The sequence below is a fragment of the Tiliqua scincoides genome, chromosome 5 (genome assembly GCF_035046505.1).
Source record: "Tiliqua scincoides isolate rTilSci1 chromosome 5, rTilSci1.hap2, whole genome shotgun sequence".
In the NCBI taxonomy this organism is placed as follows: Eukaryota; Metazoa; Chordata; class Lepidosauria; order Squamata; family Scincidae; genus Tiliqua; species Tiliqua scincoides.
The window spans coordinates 105,310,740-105,326,645 of NC_089825.1; the positions used below are offsets into that span (position 1 = coordinate 105,310,740).

The following is a 15,906-nucleotide window of genomic DNA, read 5'->3' on the forward strand; positions in this document are numbered from 1 at the left end:
AATAGTCTCATTTCGTCTTAAATAAAGGGAGAACAAATGTGAAATAAAGGGATTTCTCATGTGAAATTATAATACATATCTGTTTTTTAAAAAAACCAAACTGATAATGAAGAGGAAAAAGAAGATATGGTAACAGTCTTGGAGCACCTTATGTTACAGCACTACTGAACTCAGGATGTTGAGTTCCATTGCAAAACTACTCAAGAATCACTAAAGTTAAACGTGTACAAATTACTTACTATTTATCTTCATGTATGTTTGAATTTCCAGAAGCACATTGTTCTCAAGCCATATTGAAGTATTATTCCTATCCAACCACCAATGAAGATTTATTGAAAAGTCCACCTATTCTTTTCATGTTGCAGCCCTGAAAAGCTCTGTCTACAATGGCAGCCAGAAGTTGTCATCCTCTGACAGCTGGTTATTAGTATGTTGGATATGAAAGAACCATCATGAGAACTAAGTTGTCAATCACAATTGCAAATATAATTACAGGCACTTCTCCAAGGAGCTCTACTTGCTAGGTATTTGTGTGTAAGATTTATGGCTTCAGCGTTTGAAAGTTGAAGATGAGAAGTAACTCTATGTGTAAGCTATTGCCATTATTGAAAGCTTAAAGTATAAGTTCAAAGCACATATTACATGTGGTCTGGCAGGAGGTCTGGCTCAGTTGGTAGAGCTGCCACCTTGTATGCCTGAAGATCTGAGGCTGCCAGTTCAAAACAACTGGAAGTACCCCAGAACTGACGACACGCTGATATACTGATGAGCTGACTCTTGGTGGCAGAGAGGAGTTGCCGTCAGGTGGAGCATGGGAGGCAAAGGGCCAGAGAGAGACCAGACCGGGAAGGAATCCAGCTGGAACGAGGAGTTCTATGGAAGACTAGAACTATTCAATTGTAAGGTTTAGAACAGCCTGCCTATGTAAACCGCCTTGGATTAAAATCCGAGGAGAAATCTGACGACCAAAGAAAGGCGGTATATAAATACCTGTATATATAAAATAAATATTACATGGTATTCATAGCATGGTTTGCTTTGGCTAATGTTCAGTTCACAGCTGGTGCGCTTACAGATTCCACATTTTCTTAGAATCTATGACTAAAATATCATCGTCATCATCATATAGTATTTCTATACCACCTTTCTCACCAATTCTCACAATGAGTGAGAGTCTTACAGACCCTTGGTGGTACACACAGGCAGGCTGTCACCAAACCTCATCTTTACAAATGGAGTTTTTACAATAATGTTCTATAAGTAATTAATAAGCCTATTTAACAAATTTTAACAAAATACCAAAGAGGGTCCAAAAGTCTGGTGGGAAAGTGTTTATGTGCCCTCCTGCTCATCAAGTGCATGTTTTTTGTTTTTTTTATTTCCCCTCCTTAGAGGAGGAGGATCAGTCTTCTAATGTGTGGGATCTGATCATATGAATTGACGCTCTTGAGCAGGAAAAAGCAACTCGCACTGCCGGCTGCAGGGATGGGGGGTGAGGCTTTCTCTGAGCCCATATTAGGTCAACAAGAGGCTTGCATGCCTTCTCAACTAAACTTATCTTGGGTATATCTTCTAGGGTGGCTGCCCTTGAGAAATGTGCTGATTCTAGCTCACCCTTGGCTGCCCTGCCTGTCAGAGATGCTAGGACTTACAAGAATTCAGCTTAATGCTATACATTTGCCATTATTGATTCTTCTGCTGTAGATGAGGTTCCTCAACTTGATCCAGATGCTTTGGGGATGTATGGGATTACAGGGAGGGTGTCACTGCTTCCCCTCACTGGGTCTACCCCTTAGTATCCTTGGGGTAGTATCCTGGGGTGTCCCCAGGTGGAATGGGTGGGGCATGATGCCTCCCTTCATGTCACCTGTTCACCCAGGAGCTTATGCTTGACATGGCTAGAAGGCAGGGGTAGCCAGGACAGGCGGGAATGTTGTCAATCTTGGAAGAGATGGGTGATTGATTGGCCAATGGGGGTGGCATTTTTTTTCTTGTCTCTGTCTGGAAGATAAATGAATGAATGAATGAATGTATGAATCAATCAATCAATCAATTAATTAACGAAGCCTACCGCTGGGTCTGAGGGATGCAGAAGGGGAGGTGGCTGAGACAGAAATGAAGGGGCTGGTTCTCAACTCCTGGGTATTTGAGTGTGTCAGTGAAAACCATAAATAATTAATTACGTAATGTGCAAATGCAAATAAAATCTAAATTAAAAAATAGGTGACTATCCTGGAAATCCAATGAAATAGGAAAGCATGTGGAAGAAATTTGAAATGTAGTTCTAACTGAAAGCAGTAGAAAGAGCAAAGCGATGAAAGTCAAGGGATGTCTGTATGTGCTTTTGGTCTAAGTTTGGAGACTGGCAAAATAGGAAGTTTTGGTTCTCGGCTGCCATTTAATTTTCAGGAAGGGCACTTGGCCACCAGGGGTCTCACATTTCATTATGAACCATATGGTACAGCAAGCTCCATGTGGCTTTTCCTTGTAACAGGGGCATCCATTGGGCTCCTGGGTGGGCATTGAGGCACTGGCAGGCTGGTTGAGATTGACTCCCAAATCTTGGATGCCGACACCTGGCTGGCATGGACGAGCGGTCTGAAAATATTACTTCCTTGTCTCCAGTGTTAGGGGATGCGTAATGCACAGTATCCACCTCTGGTACTTCAGATTCAGTGAAGGGACAGGACGCTTCCAAACGTCCAAGCCTATTCTTACATACGTTCCCTTGACATTCTGCTGAAGCCCACTGGGAGTTGTTAAAACTACCAGTTAGTAGATGAAGCTGACTACTCTGCACCACTGCTAACCCCAGTCCGTCAAGGGAGGGCAGCCACTGCCAGCAGCAGGATATGACAGTTTGGTGACAGGGCCCATTTGTCAAACAAAAGGCCCAAGTAACGAATTTTTGTGACCTAGACCTCCAGTTCTTTCATGACTTGGGGTTCTATCCAGTGGTGGGATTCAAATAAATTAGCAACAGGTTCTATGTCCTAATGAACAATAAGCAACTCAGCTTCAATTGTCTGCCGCAAAGGATGTTGAAAGACTACGGCTGCACTCCTATACTGTACAGTACACACTTTCCTAGGAGTAAGTCCCATTGAACATAATGGGACTTACTTCTGAGTAGACAGTCATAGGATTTCACTGTAACTTTAACCCAATGTCTAAATCCAAATTGCAAGGCTGCAATTCTGTCCTCTGTAGTCACACTTACAGGCCTCTGGCCACTAGTTTCCAAGGAGGATAAACATACGGCTGAAATGCACACTTCAAATGGACATTTTTCTTGAATTCTCAAGGCAGTTGTATAATGAAATCAGGAAGGCACCAAGAAGAGGAGGTGGGAACTGCCAGGGCTCCAGGCTACCAACCTCTGGAGACACCACAGCAGCATAACACCTTCAGATCTGCACAAACCAACTTGCTGCACTGGGCTTTGAGCTGGGCCACCTTCCTTCTCAGTGGTAACTTGGTGATTTTTACCAGAGCAGTCAATCCTCTCAAGAATCTGGTTCACTTTTAGTGGTGAACATCTGGTCAGCAAAAGTGCACTGAGCACATAGTCTGACACCTCATCATCAACCAAAAGCAACAACAGCACAGCAACATCTTTACATCTCCCCTTCTTTTTTGTTCTATTACAACATTCGTCAGCATCTCCCTCTCGCCATTGTGCATGGCCCACCTCTGGGAAGTACAACTGGAAGTAACTGGAATGACTTTATCACCAGTTATTTCCATACTAAGAGGCCAGACATGATGCAACAAACCAGGGTAAGAGGCTCAGGCTACAATCCTATCCACTTTTTCCTGGTAATAAGTCCCATTGACTATAATGGAACTTACTCCTGAGTAGACATGCATAGGATTGGGCTCCCAGGGTAGATGGGAGGGCTTTTTTGAGCACAAGAAAAGCAGAACTGAGCCTCCTACCACTGTTTGTTGCATCATATTGCTGGTCTCACTGCCAGGCAGTGGAGGTCTGGGGGGGGGGTCCCGCCATGAGTACGACTGGGCACTACCTCAAGTACCACTGGTGGTATGAGTACTACTGGTTGAGAAATGCTGTTCTATTCCTTTTACCACCCAGCCCCAAAAATAATTCCAGTGAACTCTAAAGCTTCCCCCTCCAACTTCCAACTCTGCAATCCAATGCACGTCTACTCAGAAGCCCAACAAGTTCAAGGGGAGTTGTTGACTTCCAGGGTTTGAGATAGAATGGCAGCCTTGAAGGACAGTTTCACTAATGAGCAAAAAGGTACTATGAGGGGACTGTTCTTCTAGGTAGCTTTCCGACAGGCAACAGCAGATACCCATCACTTTGGTCTACTCTAGTGGCGAGTCTCCCACAAATTTGAGGGCTGCTACTGACCAGGGAGTGCAAAGCAGGGGCCTGCAGTGGGTGGGGAGGCAGGTGAGGCAGAACCTCCCCACAACAGTCCTTTGAAAGTGTTGCAGCTGTGTAGGTGCCCAAGCACCCACAACCCAGCCTAAAAATGAAAATTAACAGCACATGTAACAAGCCTTGCAGGTTTTGAGGTTCACCCTGATCACAAGTTCTTCCCAGTGCTTCTCCAGTTCTTCTTCATTAGGTGATAAGACCTTCTTCATTAGGTGATAAGCGGGGAGAGGGGGGGAGAATAACCTAAAGGAACTTTTCTGCTAGAGAAGGAGCAATGCTAACTGTACCATCCTCAGCACACTTACCTAGGAATAGCAGCCCAATCCTATGCAAGCCTACACAGGAGTAAATCACATTATATAGTCAATTGGGCTTGCTTCTCAGGTGTGAGTAGGATTGCAGCCTAAGGGCTATCCAACTTTCCAGAGCCAATGCAGCCACATTGCAGTCCCGAGGTAAGGGAACAAACATTCCCTTGTCACAAGGAGACCTCCAGGACTTGGTGCTGAAAAGTTACAGTTAAGAGGACTTGGGACCTAATCCTATCCAATTTTCCAGTGCCAGTGCAGCTGTACCAATAGCGCATGCACTGCATCCTGTGGTGGGGGGCAGGGAACATTTGTTCCCTTACCTCAGGGCTGCATTGTGACTGCACAGGTGCTAGAAGAAAGCCTCACTGAGCACAATAGGACTTACTTCTGAGTAGACATGCATAGGATTGTGCCCTAAGGCTGCAATCCTACTTCCACTTTCCTGGGAATAAGCCCCATTGGCTATAATGAGATTTACTTCTGAGTAGATATGCATAGGATTCTGCTCAAAGGCTGCAATCCTCTCCACACTTTCCTGGGAGTAAGACCCATTGAACACAACAGGACTTACTTCTGAGAAGACCTGCATGGATTGTACCCTTAATGAAGTAATGTTTTGTGCCACATTCCTGCCTTTTTTTAACCTGAGGAATTTCAGCTGTGGGAGCATCGCCTCTATGTGTCTGATAGTGTAATAAACAATTGTTGTGTAACAACACATTGTATTGCAATGAAAAGATCCCAGGCACAAAACTGCATTCCCAAACCCCAAGGATGAAAACCAACCCCATGGTGCAGTCCTGTGCTTTTGGGAAGTAAGGGCACAAACCCTATGCCCGTCTACTCAGAAGTAAGTCCCATTATAGTCAACAGAGCTTACTGCAGCTTGAGAGCCCAAGCCTATGCATGTCTACTCATTATAGAGTCTCATTATAGCCAAAGGGGCTTACTCGCAAGAAAGTGTGGCTAGGACTGCAGCCTTTCAGCACAATCCTATGCATGTCTACTCAGGAGTAAGTCATTATAGCCAAAGGGGCTTACTCCCAGGAAAGTGTGGATAGGATCGCAGCCTCAGTGATGAGGATGAGATGCTTCCTTCCTTCGCCTTCTGATTGACAGTGGCTGCAATCCTAACCACACTTTCCTGAGAGTAAGCCCCATTGAACAAAATAGGAGTTACTTCTGAGTAGACCTGGTTAGGATTGTGCTCAGTGCCTACCCAGAGGTAAGTTCCATTGTGTGTCCATGGACGTGCGGGGGGAGGGGGGCTTGCCCTCAGGGGCAGCAGGGGCTCTTTGGGTGGGAGCTGCTCCGGCGCCCTCCTCTTTGTCCTGCCCGTGCCCCCAACCCACCTCGAGAGCTGAGCCCAAGGAGCCTCCAGGCGCAGGAGCAGTCTACTCGCCAGTCGGCCAGCTTGGCCGGGGAGGGGAGGTGCGGGACAGGCAGCTGGGCTGCTTCTCTCACCCTAGTCAGTAGGCCGCATCTGCGGGCGCACGTCGCGGGAGACTCCAGTTGGCCGTGTCTGGCTTGTCCCTTCAGCCCCAGCAGCCTCGGCACCCGCTGGGAGCGACCCGCTTTCCCCTGGGAGGGGTTGGCCCCGCACGGCTGCTGCCCCCAGGAGGGTTAACCCTGACATTTCAAAGCGCAAGCTCCCTGGCCAGCAAATGGTTCTTAGAACCAACAGCTGGATTAGGTACGGGTTCTATAGAATAGGTGAGAACCTGCTGAATCCCACCACTGGTTCTATCCCAATTCAGCTAATGGCACCTTCCTACACTTCAGTACTGAACTATACTGAACTATCTTTTCAATTAAGTAAGTGTAATTTTCACAACCAAAGGGGTCTGGATTACAAATGAGTGCTACCAAATAACTCCAAACCATCCTGCCCATCCATGAAGCCAACTGCAGCTGTGTCAGGCTGCAGATTAGTCAGAGGCACTCATCTCTGTTTGCTTTCTTACCTCCACTGGTCCTCCTTCCAGTTCCTAGAATGGAAAAGGAAGAGGGCAACATAGAGGAAGAGGAATGTGGGGCATGGGATCAAAATCAGGGAAACTTGGGTCAGCCTTGCCCTCATCCCATTAAAGCTGCACAGGTCACCTGGAGGATTGAAACAGTGAAATTTGAAGGTTGCCAGCATTTCAGTCAAGGGAAGAAGGTGTAGAATGAATGATGATAGCAAGTGGCTATCTTATATCTTGAAAGAGATATTAGGCTAGATCCATGACTAACATCCCAATCCTATGCCAGCCCAGAGCAGGCAGTTCCACCAACAGAACACACACTCCTTGCTATGGGTGGGAAGTCACCAGATAGCCCAGGGGAGGTAAGCAAAGAACATTTTTACTTACCTCCCTGTTGACCACCTGGTTCCCAATTGGTCTCCTCAAACCTACCCCAGCAATTCAGCTGGGGTAAGGCTTAGTAAGACTCAGGGGCCGTGATCAGGCTAGGAAGGGGGAATAGGAGCTGAATATGGCTGCCACCAAGATTCTTCCCATCCTGCCTCTGGCTTGGCCAGCTCCCCATTCCAATCCCCATATCTCTGCCCCTCTCTGTCCCCATCACAGACTTACCAACAGCAGCAGAATTTTTGCTGGCCTATGTCGCACAAGTAAAGCTTCTAGGGCTTTGTGCTGGCAGCAGCAGCCCATAGAACAGCAAAGTACCTGGCACACCAGCAGCTTGGGCCTTATGGCAGCAGATCAAAAGATCCACAGTGTCATCCTTTTTCATCTCATGGCATACTGACAAGACATTAAATTTTAAGGGCACACCCTTCCTTTCTTTTCTTTTTTTTTGCAATTGACAAGGCATACCATGCTGCCAGTGGGGGGCTCACATCCTGCAATGGCCCAACTAATAAATGATCCTCCCCCAAATTCCTGTGGGATACCTGTGCCAGACTATAAAAATTTTCAAAAAATGGTTGAAAATAACTGATGTAGAGGTTTAAAGGTAATGCCAGCCTTTGAATCAGGTCTAGAAGCAAACAGGGACTGATAACAGCTGATACCAGATTGGTGCTATATGGTCAATATGGATAGAGAGACATTAGGGGAGTTGATAAAGTGGTTCTTATGGAGCAGAAGTGTTGACTTGTTCACACCACCTGCAGAGGCAGACTTCCCATGTCAGTACTTTAGCACACTTTTTGCCAGAGTTAAGGTTTTGTTATGTTTGTGTGTTTTCCTGACAGCCTCTTCTGCTTAATTGGGGTGGACTCCTGGGAGCAAATCTCCAAGAACGCATCAGAGATTTCAGTACATCTTGTCTCAGCATGGACCATGTGTCACTGCCAATGGAGATGGGGACACTGCCTAGTTAAGAAACACATAAGGGTGGAAATACCATGAAGCGGATAGACAAATATACACAAAGTGATTTTTTATTTCCAATATGTTACGGATTGTCTGAAATTCTAGAAGTCGAGTCAAGGTGTTGTTGCCACTTTAAGAATGGTTAGCATGATATCTGGAGTGGATTTGGAGATATCTCTGAAGCAAAGGGGTAAGTCATTCATTCATTCATTCATTCATTCATTCTCTCACTCAGGCTTTCTCTCACTGCATCCAATTTATTCAGGCAAATAACTGTTCAGACACAAGTAATCTTACGTGTATTAGGAGTGTCATGTTAGGAAGATTCTTAGGGCTGAGCCTGTCACTCTTCATATCTGGCATCTGCATTGTTTTCAGCTGACTGATAAGTTTAGAACCAAATATGCATGCTATAATGGTTGAGAATCAATGCAGATGGTGACACTGAATCCTGATTTCAGCCATGTCCCCTTCCCTCTGCAGGCCCCTGTGCCCCCCAATCTACTTCCAAATACTGAACAGAGCATACTAAAAGACCCATGTGGTATGCAGAATCTCTATACAACATATAGAGATGAGGGGCTGCAGCAGGAAGGGTGGATCAGCAGAAAGGGGAACCTCTTCTCCCATTTGCATGTGGAACTTCTTCTCACATCACAAGGGTTCATTAGTATGAAATCCTGCACTAATCAAAGTAAACTGGAAATATAGGGATTGATTACAGATTTAGCAAGTGGAAATTGTTTGCACAAGGCAGAATGGCAAATTGACATCAGAAATTTGGGGATTTATTTCTTTTGTTTTGATTTTTCCCTGAGGGTATAAATGGTCTGCTTAAAAAATAATATTGACAAGGAGAAGCAATAGATGTTATAGGGGTCAAGTTCTTCTGGCTTGGAAAAGGCAAAAATTAAAGTACTTCTATTTTTTTTATCCACATTTTTTTCCTTCCTCAGCATGACAAGCGGAGTCTTAAAAGAGCCCACTGAACTTGAATCATGCAAGGGATGGACAGAGTGGATAGAGAGACACTCTTTTCCCTCTCACATAACACCAGAACCAGGAGACATCCACGAAAGTTGAGTGTTGGGAGAGTTAGGACAGAGAGAATAAAATATTTCTTTACTCAGCATGTAATTAGTTGCTGGAACACTTTGCCACAGGAAGTAGTGATGGCATCTTGCCTGGATGCCTTTAACAGGGGATTGGACAAATTTCTGGAGGAAAAATTCTTTACGGGTTACAAGTCATAGTAAGTACGTATGTGTAAGCTCTTGGTCTTAGAGGCAAGCTGCCTCTGATTGCCAGAAGCAGGGGAGGGCACCAGGATGCAGGTTGTGTCTGTTGTCTTGTGTGCTCCCTCGGGCATTTGGTGGGCCGCTGTGAGCTACAGGAAGCTGGATTAGATGGCTACTTGGCCTGATCCAGCGGGACTCTTCTTATGTTCTTATGATTCAATCTGTTATAAAGAGGTTTGCATGGAATTACAAGTCTTGTAGGATTCAATCTGAAGCCTCCAACTTCAAGCAGGTTCATGCCATACCCTGTTTCACCCCAGCTCCTAGCAAAATACATTTTTATAAAAAGAAAAAAAGGTATTCCACTTATATAAAACAAACTTTCCATTATTTGTGCACCCCCAATGAACATTCAAGACAATAGACATGGGAGAAAGGGCCACTTTATTAGCAGTTATAATACAGAAGGGAGTGGCTGAGACCTGCAGTTGCTGTGGCAGCAAAGCCCCTGTGGTGCGGAGGCTGGACCACTGGAAGGCAGCAGAATCACATCTGTCCCCCAGGCTGGTTGTGCACCCGACTCCAAGCCACGCCCCTTTCTCGGGCGGCACAGCTCATCCAGGTCTATCCTGTAAGGGGAAGGCAGCCAGACTGCGGGCCATGCCACCTCCAGCTGCTGAGCCTCTGAGGCAGACCCTGCAGTTGTGGCCCAGGGTCCTGTCTATGTCCTTGTGCCATAGGGCCCCTGAGGACTGCAAGTGGGTTCTGCCCTGCCTATGCTGCCTGAAGGTGCACCCCAAAGTCCAGTTCATGCCTTCTACCCCGCACCAACTGCCATAAGGAGGGGTCAGCCACAGCAGAGGCGTAGCTAGGTCATTTCACACCCAGGGCCAATAAATTTTTGTCAGCCGATATTAATTAATTATATTGTTTCATAAATTAATTAATTAAATTGTTTCATTAATTAATTATATTGTTTCATTAACTATATTGTTTAATTAATTACTTAAGTAAATATATTGTTTCATTAATTAATTCACTTTTTATACTACCCTTCCTCTAAGCAGCTCAGGGTGGTGTGCATGGTTCCTCCCCTTATTTTGTCCTCACCACAACCCTGTGAAGTAGGTGAGACAGAGATAGTAATAGTCATGACATGGCATGAATAATAAAAATGGCCAGAAAAATAAATGCAGTCAATATTTCCCCACAAGCAATGGATGAAATTCTGCATCAAATGGTATATAACATGATGGTATTATTCCTAAAAGCCACAATTTCTAGAATTTTGGTCACTAGGGTGTCACCCCCCCCCCCCCCAGATGTCTCATTGGCCTGTTTTGAGTTAAGGCAGTGGTTCTCAAACTTTAACACTGGAACCCACTTTTTAGAATTACAATGTGTCCAGGAACCACCGGAAGTGATGTCATAGCTGTGATGTGATGACATGTGATGACTACATCATCAAGTAAAATAAAATAATTATAAATAATTAAATTAAAGAAAAACAGATAAATAAGGGGAAGCCAGCCCTGTTTCACCAAGTGAATTAGCCTGCCTGCAATAACACCCCCCCCACACACACACACAAATAAAGCAGTGTGATTTCAGCCCTCCCCAGTGCCCACCTTACCAACTCAAGCTTCAAGCCTCTGGTTTATTCTTGGGGGGGGGGGGGCTGCCTTCTGGAACATTTGTTGAGATCCACTTTCATTAGATTAGATATATGCAGCTAGCCTTGTATTCCCCTTTGCCTGACTTGAACAGGAGCCAAGGCAGATTTGCTTACTCACGAGTAAACGTGAACCTGTGGGTTCCTTTTGCTTTCCATAGGGCTCAATACATTCGCCTGCTTGGAGGGAGGAACTTCCTTGTTGGATGTTTTTTGGGGGCTGCTTTCATTGGATAGAAAACATTCTAGTCTCATTGGATTCCTCTCAGCCTGCCCTTTCCAACTAACTACGGCACATTTGTCTACGCGCAAGTAAACGTGTGATATGGCTCAGTTTAATTTTCCATAGGATTCAATGTATTTTTTGGTTTCAGGTTTTTTGGCCATAACTTTTGATGGAAGGGAGATATTACAATCCGATTTTTTGCAATGCTTTCCGCTGGAAATTCCACATCCAACATTATATGGCATGATGGGGTTAATCCTAACCTTCACGATGTTAGCGATGTTGGGGCATTTGTGGTGTTACACCCCCCCAAGGACGGTACCCGGGGCTGACTGCCCCTGTCCCCCGCTAGCTACGCCACTGCGCCACAGTCCATCTCACGCCTTCTAACCTGCACCACCTGCTCTCATAAAGTGACCAATGTTAGTCAGTAGAGGAAAATCCCCCGACCCCTGACAGTCAGGGGTAGGCGAATAAACTACCCTCCATTGGCCAATCCTGGCAGGCAGCAAAAAATTCCTACCCGGCCTCAAATGGCGACCAGTAGAACTCAGAATACTTTTAGGGTGGGCGGGTGGGTGTCAGTACTGTGCCCACGTGCATAGGAGGAAGAGGGCTGGGTGCGGGTTCCCTAAGAGCCCTCTGAGTCAGCCCTGCCCCAGCCCTCCTCCAATCCCCTCACAGGGGAGGGACTCTCGTGTTCCAGGTTCAGCCAAACAAACCCCAATCAACTGCTTGCATTGCTTGATCGGCATAAAATTGCAAAGTGTGGCAGAGAGCAGGAAACATTATGAATGATAATAATCTGTAATTTATAGATAACTATGAAATACAATACGTAATTATACTCTGTCTATGCATATATAACTAGAGGTGGGTGAAAATGATTTTATTTTTTCACAGATTTTGGTGTTTTCCAAAGTTAGTAGTGCAAAAAGTGGTTCTATCTCTTTTTATTCCAAGGGCGCATTTTTATAAATTATAATTATAAATTATAATCTAGTTATAATCTAGTTATAAATTATAATTACTTTAAAAGTGTACTAGGTAGGTGATGTAAGGGGTATAGTGTCAGTAGATGCAGCCACATGTATGTAGAGGTGTTAGAGAATATGTAGTGGTATTAGAGAATGGCTTTATTATTTTGCAAATTTTCATTTTTTTCCTTTTCTTTTTTTTTCCAAAAAAGAAGTGCAGAAAGCGATGTTATATGTTTTTATTTTGTTATCACCTAAAAAATCCACCTCAACATATAACTTTGTGGATGAATATATGGTTTTTCACTCAGAAGGTCTCAGGTTCCATTCCTGCCTTTCCAGATTCTGCTGGAATGCCAATTGCCCAATTACAGCAGGGTGATTGGGGTTTGTTTAGCCTGGCCTGGAACACAAGAGTCTCCTCCCCCATGGGGGATTGGAGGAGGGCTGGATCTGGGCAGAAGCAGAGGTGTTTTAAGGGCACAGCACCCAGCCCTCTTCCTCCTTCAGACGTGGGCGCTGTGTGGACACCCACCTACCCGCCCTTCTTGCAGTCTGAGTTTTACTGGCCGCCATTCGGGGCCGGGTAGGAATTTTTTGCTGCCTGCCAAAATTGGCAGATGGCAGGGAATTTTTTCGCCTACCCCAGACTGTCAGGGGCAAGAGGTTTTCTCCCCTTCCAACTATCATCGGTCATTTTAAGAGGGCAGGTGGTGTTGGTTAGGAGGCATGAAAAGGACTTTGGCGTGCACCTTCAGGCAGGGCAGAACCCAACTGCATTCCTCAGGGGCTCAGTGGCATGAGGACATAGATGGGGCTCTGGCCGGGACCGTGGGGTCCACCTCAGAGGCTCAGTGGCTCGAGGCGGTACAGCCCGCAGTCCGGCTGCCTTCCCCTTAAGGGACAGACCTGGATGAGCCACACCGCCTAGGAATGGGGCGTGGCTTGGAGTCAGGTGCATGCCAGCCTGGGGGCAGATGTGTTTCTGGTACTGCCCAGCGGTCCCGCCTCTGCACCACAGGGGGGCTTTGCTGCCTCTGCAACTGCAGGTCTCAGCCTCCCCTTCTGTTGTAACTGCTAATAAAGTGGCCCTTTCTCCCATATCTGTTGTCTCGAGTGTTCATTGGATGGTGCACAAACAAAAAGTCCCCTGTCTGAAACCTTAGAGAACCTACATCATTCTGCATAGACATTGTTGATCTTGATTGGTCTATGTCAAATTTCTTTGTACCTGACAGGGTTCAAATGGAATGGAACCTCAGGTAGACTATCAGAAAAACCATGAAGATAATCTCTTCATCCCTGTTTCACCTTCATGCAACCCTCAAATTTTTTGAATTCCAGTAAAATGTGCTTGGAAAAAAGATAGGTTCAAATAGAAAGCTACTCTGTTTGGCCCCCCTCAACGCAAGCAGGCTTCAGCACCACCAAGTCTTGTCCGCTTCCTTGACATCCCTTGATTAAGTGTGCAGAAATCTTTGTGCTCCAGGGGAAATTGTTTTTTGGACCAGTCATTTCAACATCCTTTTTATTTTATTTTATTTTCTTATTTCTCCCATAGAACACATTGAACTTTAAAACTCAGAGAAAAAAATGTCCAACCAAACTTCTGTGGCAGAATTTTTACTCCTGGAATTCTCTGATGCCCGAGAACTACAGATGGCACACTTTGTGGTCTTCTTGGTTCTGTACTTGGCTGCGGTTGCAGGGAACCTTCTTATCATCTCCGCAATTGCTCTCGATCAACACCTTCACACTCCCATGTACTTCTTCTTGATGAACTTAGCGGTGACAGACCTGGGGTCTGTCTCTGTCACCATACCTAAATCAATGTCAAATTCCCTCATGAATACCAGGATAATTTCTTACTTGGGATGCGTTACTCAAGCGTATTTATTTCTCGTCTTTGTGACTTCAGATTTCACGCTCCTCATCGTCATGGCACACGACCGCCACGTTGCCATCTGCAATCCGCTGCGGTATGAGATGGTGATGAACAAAGAAGCCTGCATTCAAATGGCAGCCAGTGCATGGCTTACTGGTATCCTCTATGCGATGTTGCACACTGCTACCACCTTTGCCATGAAGTTCTGCTCCAATGTGGTTGACCAGTTTTTCTGTGAGGTCCCACAGCTAGTAAAGATCTCCTGCTCTGATTTATACTTACTTGAAGATGTGCTCCTTGGTGTGGGCGTGGCCATTGCTTTTGGCTGTTTCCTCTTTATTGTCATAACATATGTAAAGATCTTCAGTGCCGTGCTGCAAATGCCCACATCGCAGGGAAGGCAAAAGGCTTTCTCAACGTGCCTTCCCCACCTCATAGTTTTCTCCATGTTTCTATTCATGGGAGCACTGGTCTATCTGAGACCCATCCCACACACTTCATCTCACACCAATATAGTATTTGCTGTCATGTATTCTGTGGTTCCACCCATGATGAATCCAGTAATCTACAGCATGAGGAATAAGGACATTAAGGTTGCTATCTGCAAGCTTTTGGGCTTCAAGTAACTTTTTGAGAACATATTGGTGTATTGTGTTACTGGATGTGCTTTTTATGTATGCATTGGTGCTCAAATTAGTAACTAAAAGAGTGCAGAGTTGGCTTCAGAAGGCTTGGGATAGTTAAGTCCTCCCCAGCCATGACTTTCTTTTAAGGAGTAGCCAGGGAAACAAGGGATCTTTGGGGCTAAGTGTGAAGACCATCGTCAGAGAGAATCCATTCAAAGACAGGCAAGGGGGCATCTTCAAAGTCACAAGATATCTCTTAAATGAACATGTAATGGCAAAGATACAGATTTAGGGCGCAATCCTAACCCCTTATGTCAGTGCAGCTCAGAGGTAAGAGAACAAACATTCCCTTATTTTGAGGAGGCCTCCGTGAGTGACACCCAACTGCAGGATGCAGCACATGTCCCATTGGCACCGCTATGCCAGGGCTGGAAAACACTGACATAAGGGGTAAGGATTGCGCCCTTAATAAAACAGTTGGGCAGCCCAGTTCTAACCTGCCCTGGAGCGAGCAGGCCAGCAGGCCTGCCCCGCATCCAGAGCAGGGTTGGGCCAGCTGCAGCTCAGTCTGAGGCAAGGGGAATTCCTTTCCCTTACCCTGAGTAACAACACAGCAGCCCCAATGGGGCTACTCAGATCTGTGCCACCTAAAGAGGATGCACAGATCCAAGCAGCCTGGAGCTGCTCCGGACTACCAGGGTCCAGGGATAGAATCCAGCACAAGTGCCAGATCCTGGCCCCATCTCCCTCTCACCCACAACCCGCCCACAGGCTAGCCCGCCCTCCCCCACCCCAAAATGCCTCCTTCCTGCCCCTCTCCCTTCCACCCCCCCCGACCTCTGCATCATCCTGACTTGGCCATTGCATCCTTACCGGTTCGCTGGTGCTTTGGCCTGCATGTCAGTCTCGGGAGGCCAAAGCATGTTCATGCACCAATTTCCCTCCTCAAGCAGTGGCACGAAAATGCTTTGCAGCACTTTTGCAACACCACTGGGCTGGCGCAAGGGACTTGCACCGACCCAACACAATTTTGGGATTGCACCCTAAAAACCCTAACAGTCAGGGGTGTCAAACTCATTTCAACCTGGGGGCCACATTCGATTCATGGCACCTGCTGAGGGCTGGTGTTGTACATCACAGGGCACAAACCAGAGGCACCCTTGCGCCGGCCCTGGAGGGTTGCAAATGTGCCATAAAGCATGTTTGCGCCTCCTCATGAGCAAGCCGCACCAGTGCACAG

General features: G+C 46.1%; 1 protein-coding gene across 1 annotated transcript; it reads left to right on the top strand.

Moving 5' to 3' along the window:
- The first annotated feature begins 13,748 nt into the window (after window positions 1-13,748).
- Window positions 13,749-14,666, top strand: LOC136650995 (olfactory receptor 14A16-like). The gene has a single exon (XM_066627000.1). It carries the CDS (start codon window positions 13,749-13,751, stop codon window positions 14,664-14,666), a length of 918 nt encoding a protein of 305 aa, XP_066483097.1.
- Window positions 14,667-15,906: the final 1,240 nt, after the last annotated feature.